Source organism: Arachis ipaensis, chromosome B9 (assembly GCF_059453495.1).
Source record: "Arachis ipaensis isolate K30076 ecotype BB chromosome B9, ASM5945349v1, whole genome shotgun sequence".
In the NCBI taxonomy this organism is placed as follows: domain Eukaryota; kingdom Viridiplantae; phylum Streptophyta; class Magnoliopsida; order Fabales; family Fabaceae; genus Arachis; species Arachis ipaensis.
In genome coordinates, this window is record NC_142444.1 from 29,230,106 (window position 1) to 29,248,934 (window position 18,829).

Below are 18,829 nucleotides of genomic sequence, written 5' to 3' on the forward strand. Positions count from 1 at the left end.
GTACTAATGTATTTAGTTCAGTAAGTATTTTTTTTTCATTCTTCACGTTGTTCATTCAAATCATTATTTTTTCTACTTTCTCAAATTCATATACTAGTAGCAATTTAGTACAAATCTCTTGTGTGTTTAATAAGGGGACTATGTCCCAATTTGTTTTGTTGCTTTTCATTATTTTCATTATTTGACTTCAACTACCCCACATTTCATTTGTTTTTGTGTATTTATTTTGGAGACCAAAAGTCCAAACAAATTTTGAACCTTTCCATTTTTTACTTATATGCCTTTTATGTTTATGAGGTTAGGCAGAAGCTCATTCACCTTTCTTTTATAGCCTGGTTAATGAGGGTGAGTTTATCTCAAATGTTGATGTTTTTTTCTCTTGAATTGGTTGAGAGTTGAATATGTTCTTCCGCAATAAAAACTATAATAGAACTACTTGTTTTAATTAGTATGCATGTTATCCATTGAGATGATCACTTGGAATATTCATATATACTAGTAATATCATAGCGTGCTAACATGACTTATTAATATTACATGTTATATATAAATTAGGGGAGTTTTTTGGTGGTATTAATTTTAGTGATTAAAAGTGGCATGAGTTTGATTTACAAATAAAATATTGATACATGATAGAAAAAATAAAGTTCTCTCTCTTTTAATTTATAGTTTCTTATGATTACTTTTATTAAAATAATTTTTTATAATTATTTTTATAATTATAAAAATAATTTTAAAAAAATAATACCATAATAAATTTTTTAATTATATTTATAAGATTTTATTTTTATTTTTAAAAAATAATTTCTTATAATTATTTTTATGATTATTTTTACTAAAATAATTTTTTATATTTATATTTATTTTTTAATTATTTATTATTATTTTTTTTAATAATTTCTAAAAATAACACCTGAAGGTTGTGGTAGGCTTAGAGAAGGGGGTTGAATCTTTGCCTTTCCTTTTAGTTTCTGAACTGACCCTTTTAAACAATATTTGAATTCTGATTCTGTTTGAACTCAGCAGCGGAAATTTATGAGACAATTTATTTTTGTCTCATGAATATCAGAAAACAGAACAGTGCAGAGAAGAGAAAAGCTAACACCAGCAAATATCCTAGTTCGGTTGCCTTGTGCTATGCAACCTACGTCCAGTCTCCTCCACAACTATGGAAGAATTTTCACTATAGTTAACAGTATTACATACACCAATTTCACAGGATTGACCCAATCCTTTCACACTCAAGTTCTAACCTAACTTGACATTGGCTATGCTAATACCTAACTATTCACTCTTAGTGCTAACCCAACTAAGAAAAGGATACCTCACAGGTACAAGATACAAGACATAGACATACCTAAAGAAATCAGAAAATAACTCTAGGCTTTTCTCTCAAGTGTATCACTCAGTCTTTTTCCACTCATGGCTTTTACTTGAGCTTTTCTCACAATGCGATTTCTTCTTTTCGCGCGCTCGCATGAGCCATGCGCTCGCGTCATTGTTCGCTGGTCATCTCCTTGGTTTCTTGTGTTCCTTCCATTTTTTGCAAGCTTCCTCTCCATTCTCTAAGCCATTCCTGCCCTATGAAGCCTCAAACACTTAACACACGGATCACGGCATCAAATGGGATAAAGGAAAGTTAAAATGTATAATTAAAAGATCTCTAGGAAGCAAGTTTTCAACCATGGAGCAATTTTGGGAAGGAATTGTAATATCATGCTAATCATATGAATAAGTAGGTAAAGACTTGATAAAACCAGTCAATTAAACACAATATAAATCATAAAATGATGGTTTATCAACACTCTAGTGGACGCATCTTCTAGATACAAATACTTCTCCTTCATGGATGCTTATTCAGGATACAATCAAATCCTGATGTACCCACCCAATCAAGAAAAGACCTCGTTCCTAACCCCAAAAGCAAATTATTGCTATATCATCATGCCATTCGGGCTTAAAAACGCAGGAGCTACCTACCAAAGATTGATGAACAAAGTCTTTGCAGACCACATTGGGAAATTAATGGAGGTTTACGTAGATGATATGCTGGTAAAAATACAAAGTAAGGAATCCTTACTACCCGACCTAACCAAAGTATTCGACACCATCAGAAAGCATGGAATGCGACTTAATCCCGCAAAATGCACATTTGCAGTAGAAGCTGACAAATTCTTGGACTTCATACTCACGCAAAGAAGAATCGAGGCAAACCCAGATAAATGTCAGGCTATACTTGACATGAAAAGCCCGACCTGCGTCAAAGAAGTACAACAGCTCAACGGAAGACTTGCAGCCCTGTCTAGGTTTCTAGCCGGCTCAGCCATCAGATCTCTTCCCTTTTACGCCACATTAAAGAAAGGAAAGAGGTTTGAATGGACAACAGAGTGTGAGCAAGCCTTCCAAGATTTCAAAAAATTCTTGGGGCAACCACCAGTTCTTACCCGACCACGGGAAGGAGAAGTACTCATATTATACCTCGTCGTGAGAAATCGGGCGATCGCCTCAGCACTTGTCAGAGAAAAAGAGGGTGAGCAGCAACACATATACTTCATCAGCAAAGCTTTACAAGGGGCCGAACTTAACTATCAAAAGATAGAAAAGTTTGCCTACGCACTCATACTCACTTCTCGACGACTTCGCCTGTACTTTCAAGTGCACACTATCAAGGTTCAGACCAACCAGCCCATAGGCATCCTACAGAAGACAGACTTAGCGGGAAGAATCCTGTAATGGGCGATCGAGTTGTCCAAATTCGATCTTCAATATGAAGCCCGGACAGCCATCAAATTACAGTACCTGGCCGACTTCATTGCTGAGTACATGGATACCCCGGGAACTCCCACAAGATGGAATCTCTACGTGGATGGCTCTTCAAACAAAACTGGGAGTGGCGCAGGTGTGATAATAGAAAGCGATTAGGGAACCCAAATCAAACTCTCACTAAAGTTCGAATTCCCTGCTTCAAATAATCAAGCTGAATATGAGGCATTACTGGCTGGTTTGAGGCTGGCTAAGGAGGTAGGAGTCCAAAAGCTCACCATCTTCAGTGATTCATAAGTAGTTACCTCACAAATAGAAGGGAGCTACCAAGCTAATGACCCTGCCATGAAGAAATATCTCGACAAAACTAGAGAACAGCTCGGGCAGATCAGGGAATATGAGGTCCAACATATACCTCGAGAACAGAATACTCGGGCGGATGCACTCTCAAAACTAGCCAGCACCAAACCAGGGGGCAATAACAGAAGCCTCATCCAGGAAACATTACAAAGCCCATCAATCACAAAGGAAAAAAGGGAAGCCATATCTGGTCTGGATCAAGGGTGGATGACCCCCATTATCAACTACCTCAAGACAGAGACACTCCCCACAGATAAGAAGGAGGCAAAGAGGTTGACACGAGAAGCACAGTACTACACTATGGTGGGCGACATCTTATATAGGAGAGGGATCTCAACACCCCTCCTAAAATGCGTACCGACTTCCAATACAAGGGAAGTCCTGGAAGAAGTACACAGTGGCATGTGTGGCAACCACTTGGGTGCACGAGCTCTTTCCAAAAAAGTACTCCGAGCTGGATTCTTCTAGCCAACCTTACACAAAGAAGTGACAGAGTTCGTCAAGACATTTCCACCATGTCAGAAGCATGCTAACTTCCACATCGCTCCACCAGAAGAGCTCATTAGTGTAACGTCACCCTGGTCATTCGCAAAATGGGGGCTAGACCTCCTCGGACCCTTTCCCCAAGGATCGAAACAAGTCAAGTTCCTCATTGTAGGGGTGGACTATTTCACAAAATGGATTGAGACAGAGCCCCTAGCCAATGCCACCGCTCAAAGAAGTCAAAAACTTCTATACAGGAACATTATTACAAGGAACTTGGTAGCTGACTTGAAAATAAAGTACCAATTCACATCCATAGAACATCCACAAGTTAACGGACAAGCAGAAGCTGCCAACAAAGTCATACTAACCGGGTTAAAATGGAGACTACAGGGTGCAAAGGGAGCTTGGGCCGAAGAGCTCCCACAAGTCCTATGGGCATATTGGACAACTCCCACGGACCACAGGAAAATCACCCTTCCGACTTACTTAGGGAATGGAGGCAATGATCCCAGTGGAGATAGAGGAAGGATCCCCCAGAATGATCCTCTACAATGAAGAGATCAACTCCCAAAATCAAAGGGAAGAGCTTGACCTACTTCTAGAAGTCCGAGAAAGAGCCCGGATTAGAGAGGAAGCGTTAAAGCGTCGAATGAATTCAAGGTATAATCAGAGGGTAATTCGGCGAAGCTTCGCTAGTGATGATCTCATCCTAATCCGAAATGACATCGGAGCAGGTCGATCAGGAGAAGGGAAGCTAGCAGCTAATTGAAAAGGACCTTACCGAGTTGTAGAGGTACTGGGAAAAGGCTACTACAAGGTGTCCGACCTCGAGGGACGAGAGCTACCAAGGTCATGGCATGCCTGTAACCTAAGAAGGTACTATAGTTAAAAAATAATAAAGATCTTAGGTCAAGGTGCACTCTTTTTCCTGAAAAGGTTTTTTAATGAGGCACCAAGTCAAGATCTACAAAATTGCCCGATTTAGAAGGGTAAGCACTCATATGTATACATTCTTGTCTATATGCCTATTTTCTACTTGAATAAAGTTTTTCAGATTTCCTAAAAAGTTTCCTACCAAGACGCATTAATCTGAACGCAAAAATTCACCGCCCGATTACGACAAGGTCGGCAAGGTGAAAACCAAATTCATCGCCCGATTACGACAAAGTCGGCAAGGTGAACGCCAAATTCATCGCCCGATTACGACAAGGTCGGCAAGGTGAAAACCAAATTCATCGCCCGATTACGACAAAGTCGGCAAGGTGAAAGCGATAAAAACAGATTAATGCAAGAAGTTATAAAAAGTAATCCATAAAAAGCGGCCTGACGAGGTCTGACTAAAAATAGACTACTAAAAATAACTTAGCTTAGACCGACAAGAGAAGTCAGACCAATGAAAGCTACAGCTTGGACCGACAAGAGAAGTCGGACCAACAAAAGTTAAAATTTGGACCGACAAAGAGAAGTCAGACCAATGAAAGCTACAGCTCCAACCGACAAGAGAAGTCGGACCAACGAAAAGCATGCCCTAAAAGGGACATAGCTTTGCCCACAAAGCCACGGCTCCGCGACAAGGCTATCAAAATTGTTCGGACTAACTAAAAAGGTTCTACCAGAACACTAAAAAGTTGTCGGACAAGTTAGCCCAAGGGTCATCTCGCCCGAACAGAAGACAGACAAAACAGGATCTGATCAAAAAGAGGTTGGGCAGCAGAGTACCAACACTCTATAAAGATCTACGAAAGTTGCAAAGATATGAACAGTATATCAGAGAAATATACCCATCAAAATAAAAACATTTAAAAATTCAAAAGGCCACCTAAGAGGCAGCCTCAAGAGTTTAAAAGTGTTTTTGTTTCAAAATAAAGTTGGATAGAAGCAACTGAAAGTCAAGAGAAGTCCACCACATCAAAAGTTACAAAAACAGAGTTCAAAAGCCCATAAATCGGGCTGTACAGATAAAACAAAGAAATCATAAGGGGTCCATAGTTTCCCCAGTAGTAGCATCCGTGGCTGAAGGAGGAGGAATGATCTTCATGGGAGTGGTGTCCATAGTCCCATCCTCTCGATTAAGAATTTGACAATCAGGATCAGATTCGGAATGGTTGACCTCAGCAGAAGGAGTTGAAGAAGTCGTGGCTGCAGAAGCTTTGGCTGGCGGTGCAGGAGGAGGCCCGTCATCTTCATCATCCAGAGCAGGCACTATCTTGCCATCCTCCACCACATTGTCCAGGCTGAAGAGAGTGAGGTCGAGTTCAGGAGCGAGAACTCAACCTGCGCCTTTAAGTTTTCATAAGCACCTGTCACAGTATCTACAAGATGACCTTGGAGATCGGCGTAATCCACATGGGCAGAATCAAGCCTCTCCCTTAGCTCCAACACCTCGGCATAAGTGCGGGTTTAACTCTCCTTGTATTTCTTCACCATCTCCTCCGCCAAGTTTGCAGCTGCCTCAGCCCTGGTAGCCCGGGACTTTTCCTTCTCCAAATCCAACTCCAGCTTAATTATCCTAGCATCAAGCTCATCCTTCATCCCCTTGATTCTATCAAAATCCGATTTAGCATCCTCCAGAAAAGCCTTAGTCGCATGGACTGGGGAACCCTAAACAGTACGGAATAGAGCTGCTCCCATATGAGCCATCCGAATACTGTTACTGGTAATAAAATTCAAGTGGTGAAGGATGGACACATCATCCATTAGAAGTCGACCATAAGGAGCAATTTGATTATCAACAAATCCCATAGCATCAAAATCAGGGGCATCCAAGTCATAAGGATCCACAGTCTTCTGTTTTTTAGGAGGAGGATCAGCAGTAGGAGAAAAGGCAGCACCAGAGGTTGACTGGAGAGGAGCAGAAGGAACCACACGAACCTGAGGAGTCAGGATGATTTTCCTCGGCCCAGAAGTGTCCGAGGTCGGTCTCTTTGGAGGAACTTGGGTAGATCCTTCTCCAGAAGCCTTCGCCGAGATGTTTTGAGCAGCTGTTGCTTTCTTAGCCTGACAGAAGTGTTTCATGGAGTCCATGGATTTCACCATCTCTGCAAAACAGAAACCAAGAAAAGAAGTCACAAACAGAAAGAGGCAAAATTCAACCACAAAATAAGACTATAAAGAAGTCGGCCACTACCTAATTCAGCACGAAGAAGGGAAGGATCTCCTAGAAACTTCTTCGTGTCAAGATGAAGGGGCTCACCCCAGTTCTCCTCTAATACATTCACAAAGGCCTGCTCGACCTCATCCAGACTTTCCCAAGAATACCTAGCTACTACTACATTCTTTTGCCAGCATAATGGGAAGGTGAGCTGATTGTTCTCATCCAAGAAAAAAGGATGAATGCCCTCAACAGCCCGGACCTTGAAATAGTAGTTCTTAAAATCCCTAAAGGACCCATCATACATAGAGAACACTTTCTTTCCTTGGGTAGCTCGGAAAGAAACCCAGGAAGCTTTCTTCTTAGCTGCCCCAGGCTTCGTCAATACAAAAAGATAAAGAAAAAGAGTTTGGGTATGTCGGATATCCAGTTCCTGACACAACAATTGGAAGATTTTTATGAAGCCCCAAGAGTTCGGGTAGAGCTGAGAAGGAGCTACATTGCAGGACCACAACAACTCGGTCACAAAAGGGGTAAAAGGAATGGTAATATTCAATTGACTAAAGAAATAGTCATAAGCATAGAAAAAAAGGGACGTTCTTCTTGAGTAAAAGGAGGAAAACTAACCCTCTCCTCAGGGTCAGGTGACACTAACTCATAATTTTTCTCCTAATCCCTATTACTACAAATCCTATGGTGCCTCCTAAGTCGCACACAATACTCAGGGTCAGCAACTGTAACACACATCAAAACTATGGAGTCCAGCTAGTCAGACATGCCGTCCGGGATCTTAGTAGACATCTCAACAATATTTTTGCGGGAAGACATAGGTCAACTATTCCTACAGGAAGAAAAAGGAAAAATGGCTTACTACCAAACAACTCGGGCAAATATGGAAATAATTCGGAAAATAACATATGAACATCAAGAATCAGACACGACAGTAAAAGGGAAACCCCAGGATTCATACTAAAGTCCAGGGGCACCCTTTGGAGGCAGTAACAAGGCAAGAACCAGGAAAGAAGGAAATCGACGATCTATGCCCTAAATATCTCACAACAAAAAAACACAATCCTTCTCTAGTAACATCACTCCACACAAAGCAGCAAGAAACCCATCATCATCAACAAAAAAATCATCAAAAGCTACAATCTTTCTTTTCCAACAGTTCAGACAAAAGTAGTGAAACCAAAGACAAGGACGTGCAAGGATGAAAGAAACAGGAACAACGAGAATAAAACCCTAAGGAAGCAAAAACTACCAGGCACACGTCACAGCAAAAGAATGCAGGGATCACCACAAAGATGCAAGCTTTTTCAGAAAATCGTGAAAACAAAATATAGAAAGGAAAGATACAATCTTTTTACAAAGGGGTCAGGGTTCTCAGAGACAAAATCAGTAAAAATTACACGCAACAGTGGAGACATACAAGAAGGCGACTATCGAAAGCATAAAAAGGAAAGAAAATACTAACCTGTGGAGGATGAAGAAGAAAATGCGAGGGAAGGATCAGGAATAAGCAAGCGACCAAATTTGCGCCAACAAAACGCCCTCGTGCAAAGGAGATGGAAAGCTTGGGGGCGTGTAAACCAGAAGATTTCAGAAGGAGCAAAACGCCTTGCAAACGATGAGCAAAGAAGACGAAGAGGAATTAGAGAAAAAAAACTGTAAAATGACACTTTGAAAATTTCAAAAATGAAGTAGCAAAGAGGGAAAAAGGAAACGGCGAAGGGATATTTATGAGCTTTTAAACCCTCACACGTTTCCAAGAAAAGCGAAACGCGCGCCACAACTAAAGGGGAAAAAAGAAAAAACGCTTCGCATTCAAAGAGTCCAGCTGAAGACATACAAAATCGACTCAAGACAAATTGCTCGAGCACAGCTTCCTCAAAGAATGGGTCGAAGTCTAAACTAAATATGACCTCAAAGGAAAGACCGAGCTCAAGCAGGGGCACTGTTCATACCCTGGGTCGAGCTATGCGACCCGGGCTGAGTGAAGACAAAGCGACCGACCTCCTCAGGACAGGTCACCCGACCTCTTCTTTAAAGAGTTCGGCCAAATCACCACAAGAAGCCCAAGAAAGCCCAAACAAAGGGACATAGCCCAATCTAAAGGCAGCTAAAGCATAGAAAGATAGAGGCCCCCCTTAAAGATAAGATGACTTCACTTAAAGATAAGATAAGATAACTGTCCATACCCCGGGTCGAGCTATCCGACCCGGGCTGATTAAAAACAAAGCAACCGACCTCTTCAGGTCAGGTCCCCCGACCTCTTCTTTAAAGAGTTCGGCCAAATTGCCACAAGAATCCCAAGCAGGCCCAAACAAAGGGACATAGCCCAATCTAAAGGCAGCTAAAGGCTAGAAAGATAAAGGCGGTTCCCCTTAGAGATAAGATGACTTCACTTAAAGATAAGATAAGATAACTAACTTATCTTATCTAGAAAGGTCAGCCCACACTACTATAAATACACTTGAGCACCCAAGTATAACTCATACTCTGTTTCTACATAAAATACCTGCTTAAAGCCCATGCTAACTTAAGCATCGGAGTCTCTTGCAGGTACCACCATCCTCCGGTGACGAAGGATCAGCAACACCACCAAGTCCAACAAGTCGGACACGACAGCTCCGGCCACCACTGCAGATCTCGACCGAGATCGACCTACAGTTTCAGGTAACCCTCGGAACAAGTACCATAACTATGACTTCTCTCATACATGCTCTAATATAAACACAAGGACAACAACACTAACCTCGAAGTTAGCTACCCCTGCGATGTTCCATGTCGCATTCAGGAGGTTGATGTTTGGATCATGTGCATCTACACGTGCCATGCTCACCTAGTAAGTCGTTAATATGCAAGGTTCTGAAAATCGGACCAGTCATCGAACCGCTTTAGTCACTGGTTCACTGGTTTACTGGTCTAACTGATCTAACTGTGGTTCAACTAAAAAAATCGTTCCTTAATAAAATAATAAATATATTATAAATAAACATCATAAAGTATCTTTCAAATTTAAAATCTTATATAAAATATCACCAACTAAATGTAATTAATCATCAAAATACACAAAAACTTACGGCAAATATGTTGACAATTAACATAATTATACTTCCATTAAAAATAGCTGGATTGAATTGCAGTGCACAAGTTAAAGATAGAGAATATTGCCTTAATGTAGCTAAGTCAAAAAGTAAAACAAAATAGGCCTTTTTAATTCTTACGCTTGTAGGATTTAATATAATAATTACCATACAGAGGAACTTTCTTGAAGGAATTTATGGCAACCAAAATAGGCCCTACTTTTGTCTGAATTGTACAAGATATGATTAACAAGGTTAAATTAAAAGAACATTTTCTAGTTGTCTCACAGAGTCCAGCTAGATGGAACAAACATCACTGTGTACTATGGTAATGCTAGATCATATCTTACTTTCCCATCAGGCAATAAAACAACAGACTCAGTTCCAGAAGATGTTATTATCTTCACCAGCTCCCAATTTCCATTTGAAAGTTGAAGCCAACACTGAACCTTCTGAAACAATGAACTTCAGAAGTAAGGACAAGAAATAGAAAATACTACACTATCCATGTCTTATTAAAAACAGCAGCAGCATTCAACAACAAACATTTAGCGTTCAGCACAAACGGCATTTAGCAACAAGACCATATCTGAACTCAACAATCAGCATTCAGCAACAAACATTACAAAACATTAACCAATAATCACACCAAACCTCCAACCAGCAACCAGTAATGACAAAATAGCAACAAACATTAGTACATAAACATTCCAAAACAGTGATGACACTAAACCTGCACCCAGCAACTAGCAATTACAAAACAGCAACATTATAAAACATTACAAAACATTACACAAAAATTTGAACAAAAATTCCAAAAATTAAAAAGAACAAGAAGAACCAAGCATTCAGAAATTAAACAGAGCCATTACTCATCAATAAACAGAGCAAAATTAAAAGGAAGAAGCGGATGCGAAGCAAATTTAAACAGACCCATCAGTAACCAGAATCAAAATTAAATAGAGCCATCACTTATCACTCATCAGTAACCACTAACCATGGAAAAATTAAAAGGAAGGAGCGGATGCGAAGAAAAATTAAACAGACTAACAGAGCCATCAGTAACCATAAACAAAATTAAACAGATCCATCACTAACCTTCGACGAAGACACGGATGGCAACCGGCGAGACGACGTTGATAGGCGAGCCGACGGCAAGCGGCAACCCAACGGCGAGCTGCTCCAAGCCACGAACAGAGAAGCCAAGGAAGATGGGGATGACGAGCCGAGCTACCTGGGTTCCAGACAGGGGGAAGAGGAAGAAGTAGAGGCGCCGAGAACCTGGGGACGGCACTGGCAAGGATCCTAGGGCTAGGGTTCTCTTTGCTTTGCTTAAGAAGGGGCCAATGGGGGTGCACGAATGATTCTTGATTCGGGGAAATGGGTGTTTCAGGATTTGGCCTTTTTTTTAACTCATAAAACGGCGTCATTTTCTTAGAATCGGCTGTTACTGATCTGGTCCAACCAGCTGGTTCCGGTCGGTTCAGCGATTTTTGAACGGTTTTCTCTCCAACGGTTATTAGTAGTGGATCGGACCTTTTTATGGCCAATTCCCAGTTTGACTGGTTCGATTAGCCAATCCAGTCCAATTTTCAGAACCATGATAATATAGTTAGAAGAGGGTAGAAGTTCGGGAAAATTTGAAGAAATGGGTGGAAAACAACTCCAAAGGACACTGTAAACAAAATAAGATTATACGTATCTCGTTTACACTGTAAAAGAGATAAGACCCTTACACAACACGTGTATAAACGTGATACGGCCATGCCGTCTCGTGCCTTATCTCGCTTATAGTGTAAACGAGATACGTGCAATCTTATTTCGTTTACACTATAAACAAGATAAGACATAAGGTGTATTTTCGTAAAATTGTTACAAATTATTTATTTTGATAAATAAATATTTATTTTATTTATTTAAAAAATTCCAAAATTCAGTATTTATGTCTTTTAATTAAATAATTATGTAAAACAATTTAAACATCAAACTTAAACCTATTTTATTTAAATATTTTTAACTAAAGTTAAAGATTTATAGGTTTTAATATTGAAAATGTCATTACATAGTAATAAACCACAAGTTAATACTTAAAATCGCATTGAAATTTGACTTCCGACTCAATTTAGCTCTTTAATTTTCAATTGACCTAAATTGTACCCTGAAACTTTAAAGTTTAAGGTGTGACTCAAGTTGGCCCCTCCATCTATTTTCGTCATCAGATAGATGACGTGGCACGATTAAATGACATTATTTTGCTGTTTGCGCCTAAACGACGTCGTTTTACTCCCCCCCTTTTTCTTTCTCCTCCTCAATGCCTGAACCTCCCACCATCCTATTGCCATCACCTTCAATCATACCTTTCCAACTCCATCATTCTCACTACTACCACCACCATCCTCCTCCTCCTACTTGCCTCCCGCTCATCCACCAGTCCACCATCACCCCGCCATCCTTTTCTCCATCTTCCTCTTCCTCGATCTCCTTAGCCAGAGAATACTACAAAAAAAAAAACTAGACCATCCAAAAAATTCTCATCCTTATCATAGTAAAGTAATTTGACAACGAGTGAGTATTTAAAACCCCGTTGTCATCATCATCAACCTCACATGCATATTCTACCACCCTAACAAGTAGCAGCAGTAGCGAGTTAAAGTGAAAGTGGGTTAAAATTTATTACTGAAGCCATGGTTGCTTGATGTCACAGAATCAATTTGTTTTATTTGTCATTGCATTGATTAGAAGAAGGGGAGAAAGGAAGGAAGAGGAAGAGAAAGGATTTACTGATCAAATTGAGGAGGAGGAAGAAGAAGAGGAAGGAGAGATGAGGAGGAGGAGAAGGGTGGTGGTGGTGGTGGTGAGGGTGGTGGGGTTGGAAAGGTATGATTGAGAGTGGTGACAATGAGGTGGTGGGAGGTTCAAATATTGAGGAGGAGGAAGAAGAAGAGGGAGAAGAGTAAAACAACGTCGTTTAGGCGCAAACAGCAAAACGACATCGTTTAATTGTGCCATGTCATCTCTCCGGTAACGAAAATGGACGGAGAGACCAACTTGAGTCATGCATTAAAGTTTTAGTTTAGGGCACAATTTGGGTCGAGTTAAGCCCCACTTTGATCCTTGAGATTGGCGAGTTGCACTGATTTAGTCCCTAACTTTTCAATTGTTACAATTTCTTCCCCAAATTAAAAAAATGCACCAATATAGTCTCTCGTGTATTTTTCGTCGTTGGAACTCAACACCGTTAGTGACATGGCTCAAACCTTGCCACGTTGGACATATTAAAACGATACAATACGTATTTTGGCACTAAAGAAGGCACTAATCGACGTCGTTTGAGAAGTTTAATAATTAATATTGTTCAAAAGGGAAGGTAATATTTTAGTATTGTTCAAACCTTAAAATAATATCATTTAGTGCCTTCTTTAGCGCCAAAATAAGTACAACGTCGTTTTAATATGTCTAGTGTAGCAAGACTTGAGCTATGTCACTAATAACGTTAAGTTTCAACAACGGAAAATACACGAGAGACTACATTAATACACTTTTTTAAATTTTAAAACTAAATGATAGCAATTAAAAAGTTAGAGACTAAATCAGTATAACTTACCATTTTCAGAAATCAAAATAAAATTTAACTCAATTTGAATCAGTTAAAAATTTAAAAGCTAAATTGAATTGAGAATCAAATTTTTGGGTTAACCACAAAAAATGTCTCTAAATTATTCAAACGCTGACAAAAAATGCATTTGAATTTTACTATCGACAAAAATGCCTTTAAATAATTTAAAAACGCGACAAAAATGTCCAACAGTAAATATATATTTTCAAAAACTACTTTAGAGATTGAATTTTGATGTAATTTTTTGCAAGAATAATTAAAAAAATGAGATATTATTATTATTCTTAAAATTTTGTGATTTTTTTCTAAGTATATTTATTTTGTGATTTTTTAAAAGTATTATTAGTTGTTAACAAAAAAATTACAAAAAAATATATACTAAACAAAAAATATCAAATTTTAAGGATATTAATATCTCATCTTTTTAATCATGCTTGCAAAAAATTATATCAAAATTCAATCTCTAATGTATTTTTTTGAGAAATACATATTTAATGTTAGATAATCTTGCAAAAAAACTAACATTAAATATGTATTTCTCAAAAAATACACTAGAGATTGAATTTTGATACAATTTTTTGTAAATATAATTAGAAAAATGAGATATTATTATTTTTAAAATTTGGTAATTTTTTTGTTAAGTATATATTATTTTGTGATTTTTTAAAAGTATTATTGGTTGTTAACAAAAAATTATAAAAAATATATATTTAACGAAAAATCACTAAATTTTAAGTATAATAATATTTTATTTTTATAATCATGCTTGCAAAAAATTACATCAAAATTCAATTTTTAAGATATTTTTTGAAAATATATATTTACTGTTGGGTATTTTTGTTGTGTTTTTAAATTAAGATAAAATATACTTTTTGTCCTTAAATTTGACAAAAGTTTTAAAAATACCTTTAAGTTTTATTTTATTTTATTTTAATTTTGTTCCAAAAATTTTCGATTTGCATCAAATATACAATCAACGGCTAAATTTTCAAAAAATTTAAAACCAATCTAACAATAATGCATAAAAATTATGTTTAATTTGCTTGTGTTGAGGGTTGTTCTTATGAAATTGTTGTTGAATTAATCTTAAATTTTTTGAAAAATTAGCCGTCAAGAATATATTTGATGCAAATAAAAAAGTTTTAGCACAAAATTAAAACAAAATAAAATTTATGAATATTTTTAAAACTTTTGTTAAATTTTAAGAACAAAAAGTATGCTTTACCTTTTAAATTATTTAAAATAATAAAATTCAAATATATTTTTTTGAGCATTTAAATAATTTGATGATATTTTTGGTAGTTAACCCCTTTAGAAACTATTTTGAGTATTCACCCCCTAAACCACTCTTCTTTAAAATGTTACTTGAGCCTAAACAATCCTCATTTCACATTTCAGCCTCTTGTAGGTGCTGCACTCTACCCTTCCCCCTCCTCACCCACCCCCAGAGATCAGAGACACCACTCGGCCACCCCTTCTTCCTTGACCACCACCGGAGACTGCTCGGCGGAGATTGCCCGTCTTCCTTGCGTTCATCCCTCTTCGTCGCGTTCTTCCTCTCGCCACTGTTCCTCGCGTTCATCGCTCCCTCTTCGTGGTTCAGACGTTTTCGCCGCCTCGCTGCCTCGCATTCTCGCCCTCAGTCGTACTCAGTTCCTGTCACATCTCCGTCCTCCTTTCAGTTCCCGTAGTCAGTCCGTGGTCCTCTGTTCTCGCCGCCTTGACGTCCTCCTGCTTGCCGCCTTGCCGTACTGAGTTCCTGCCACATCGCCGTCCTCCGTTCTGATCGGTTCGCCATCCTCCTTTCATCGAATCAGGCTTCATTGTTCAGGACTGCCGGTAATTTTTTTATGAAGATCATTTGAATGTTGTGAAGATCATTTGAACGGTGAATTGTGAATAATTGTTTTTGGCAGTTTCTAAACTAATTGAACTGTGAATTGTGAATAATTGTGGATTGGTTGTGGATATAAACTAACTGTTTTTGGCAGTTTCTAAGTCAGTGCTAGTACCACTAGAAGAGTATATAAAACTCAGAAGTATGAAATCCAAAAGAGTGTAGGATTTTATAATTTAGTTCTCTGTAATATTACTTGTTCAGTTGTTGTGTGATGCTGCTGTTATTGTTTATATGTCTAAAAGAATTAGATATCTTGAATTAGATAAATGCCGCAGATCCGCGGATATCATCTGACCCATGAAGGCATTCACTAAGTGCTGAGCCTCCTCAGCTCCAATCAGTGCACTCATTCTTTGCTGCCAATCAGTTGTTATATATTCTTATGATGTTTACCTAGCTAACACAATATAATATTCTTCCATCACTTTTAACTTGTTTTAAATTTTTAATTGTTCACTATGTTGTCTATAAGCGAATGTTGGGTTGCTGTATTTAATTGTTCTTGTTGTTATTGTAATACAAATTCTTCTGATTTGAAGGCTTTCTTTCTTATTCTGAATATATATAAGCCTGCGTTTGGCTTAAATGAACTTCTCTAAGATGCTGGTTCTATATAAAGAATATATAGTTATATACAGTGTGGTAGAATTCTTGTTCCTGTTCTTGTCCTTTTGATTGTTGGGTTGCTAAATTTTTAACTAATTTTTTGTTGTTGCCATTTTATATTTGGTTATTTCTTTTGTTATTTGACTTTTGAATTTGTATTTGGATGAGATTGTAACATTTTGGTTGATATAATACTTTTTAATTTGAATGATATTTTAAGATTTATATTAGATTAAATTATGTTTTAATGTATTTATTTATATTTTAATCATTATTTTATTATAAAACAGCTATACTGGTTGAACCACACTTGAATTGGTTGAACTAGTAAACCGATGAACTAATAGCTTGAACGGTTTGATTACCAGTTCGTCACTTCGGTTTTCAGAACCTTGTGTGTGATTTTCCCAATTTCAATTCCAATCAACTGTTGCGGTGGCCGGGATCAGATGACATCAGCTACGGCTATGGCTGCTACTGTCTCTCACATTCACCCTCAGCTCTCTTGCTCCGCCTCCCTTCACTCTCACCGCACACTGCTTCGACGTTTCCACCTTCCATCTCCTTCCGTTCGCTCCAAGGTCTCACACACTCTCTCTCTACTCTTCAACACCTTCTCTAACTCTATTCAACATCTATCAATTTCAAATTCTTAGGTTTTTTTTTTATTTTTAAAGGAGATAGATAGCTAACTAGCTGAGTTTCAGAATTTAGCTCGGATTGCATGCAAATGTCTTTAGATTTTGTGCATTTTGTTCTTTGTCAGTAATGTCCATAGATTCAAATCAAATTACTCAGATCTAAAGAAAGGCTTCCCAAAATCATAGCTTGCCTAGTTGAATTCTTGCGTCAAGAATATATAATATTTTAATCGATTCTACTTAAGTAGCAATCACAGGATAATTGCCTTTTTTGTCTGATTAAATGGAGAATTCACCTTTTTACGTTTGGAAGGTTCATGGATTAGTTCATCACTATATTTAGTGTTGAAGATGTTCCTTCCTAATGGAACTCCTGCCTTACAATTTGTTCGATTATATTCGAGCTCTGATCTTTGCATATAGGTATTGTTTCACTGAACTTAGTGGAAATCATAGTGAATCTATATGCTTTAATTGAATATGCCACTCCTGTCCTTTGAGATTGTGGGGGATGGTGCTAGACTTTTATAGTAAGTTATAACTTATAAACATGCTTGCGCTGCATAAGTAATGTACTTTTTGCTAAATGAAAACATACTAGAGCAATTGTTTGGTATCAATACTAAAACAGCAAGCATATGTCATATAGTTATCAGTTGTTATGTGTCTGGAGAGGCATAGCACAGATACTGCCGGTTCTGATACCAAAACTACACTAAGTTATGCAACTGATGCAAAAGAAAACCATGATACTGAAAAGATAAGCTCCGGAGAGACAGCAACAGAGGGCATCAGTCAACAGAAAGGGACTGCGAAAATTCACGATTTTTGTTTAGGCATTCCCTTTGGTAAGTTTCATTGTTTGATATTTCACTTGTTTAGTAACTTTATTGTTAAACTATGTTTGCTTTTGTGATGGTGGATACATACTTTTGCTGAATTTCTCTTTAACCCAACTAGTTATCAGTGGGTACCATTTATTAAATTTTGTTGATGAACTTTTGAGTGTGACATCTATTACATGAAATGTGGTTTATTGTTTCAATGCAAATAAGTAAATGTATGCCCTGTTTCACTATTAGGCCTCCTTAAGCAAATATGTAATATGTTTAACTTTTCTTTTGTTTAGGTGGATTTGTTCTAACTGGAGGGATTATTGGATTCCTGTTTTCACGGAGTACTGCAACACTCACCAGTGGTGTGATATTTGGCGGTGCTTTACTATTTTTTAGCACCCTCAGCTTGAAGGTCTGGAGGAAAGGAAAATCAAGTTTACCATTTATTCTAGCACAAGCAGGTATAGGACTTTGCCTTTATCAAGATATCATTATTCATTGCTCTTGGAAATAAAAGAAAAGAAACTTAAGAATCGTGCAGCTTGATGATGTCCAATTGTCAACTAGATAATTGTTAGTTCATCTCTTGACATGTTGCTTCCTTATTTTGCAGCATTGGCAGGGATCCTTATCTGGAAGAACTTTCAGAGCTACTCATTGGTAGTAAATTCAATTTTGACAAAGTCAACTCTTATCTTGTGCCTCATTTTTCAATGGTAAACTTATTTTCTCTTTTCTTAATGTAGGCAAAGAAAATATTTCCAACTGGCTTCAGTGCTATTTTAAGGTACCTCAATCTGTGGCTTCTTATCTATTAATTTCCACTTTTGTCTTTGAAACTGCTAATTTTCCTTTTAGCTTCTTCATTGCTACTTGCAAAATTATGCCTCTTTTGTTTAGATCATTTATACATGTGTGCAATTTTTTATTTCAGTTCTGCAATGCTCTGTTTTTATTTGTATGTGCTTATCTCTGGAGGAAACCCACCGCCTAAGAAATTGAAGCCATCTGCCAGCGTTGCATGATGAGATAACGAAGCTTGTGTTAGCCTATGTGATATGGGACATATGGTTGTTTTGCTGCAAATTGAAGTAAGGTTGTAAGCTAGTTTGATTAAGTCACTTATGAAAGTAGGTCAGCAAAGAGGTGCCAATGTGATTATTGCTTTGGATTCCAAGGCACTTATTCTATACCAATAAAATGAAATTTGATGAAAAACCCTATTTGCAATTTATACTCAACATAGGTGCTTACTAAATTGCATATGCATTTAGCATGAAATTTGGACCCAAGATAGGAAATGGATTGTGACAGTGAGTGAAAATTTAGTCAACATGATCATGTATTGATTACAGGCCATTTATATGATTCTCTTGTCTAATATATGGTATAACATTCTTAATGAATGTTCTGAAAACTTAAACATGACTAGGTCATGACTCTG

General features: G+C 37.8%; 1 protein-coding gene across 2 annotated transcripts; it reads left to right on the forward strand.

Annotated features, from left to right (window-relative positions):
* Window positions 1-14,727: 14,727 nt before the first annotated feature.
* LOC107618775 (protein FATTY ACID EXPORT 1, chloroplastic) lies at window positions 14,728-18,603 on the forward strand. 2 transcript variants are annotated; one of them, XM_016320925.3, is made up of 7 exons: window positions 14,728-15,241; window positions 16,199-16,489; window positions 17,199-17,397; window positions 17,679-17,846; window positions 17,999-18,045; window positions 18,132-18,172; window positions 18,320-18,603. In XM_016320925.3, exons 2-7 carry the CDS (start codon window positions 16,358-16,360, stop codon window positions 18,408-18,410), a joined length of 678 nt encoding a protein of 225 aa, XP_016176411.1. In that variant the 5' UTR covers window positions 14,728-15,241; window positions 16,199-16,357; the 3' UTR covers window positions 18,411-18,603. The 2 variants fall into 2 exon arrangements, with proteins under 2 accessions (XP_016176411.1, XP_016176410.1); XM_016320924.3 differs by having other exon boundaries at window positions 14,766-15,241; window positions 16,277-16,489.
* Window positions 18,604-18,829: the final 226 nt, after the last annotated feature.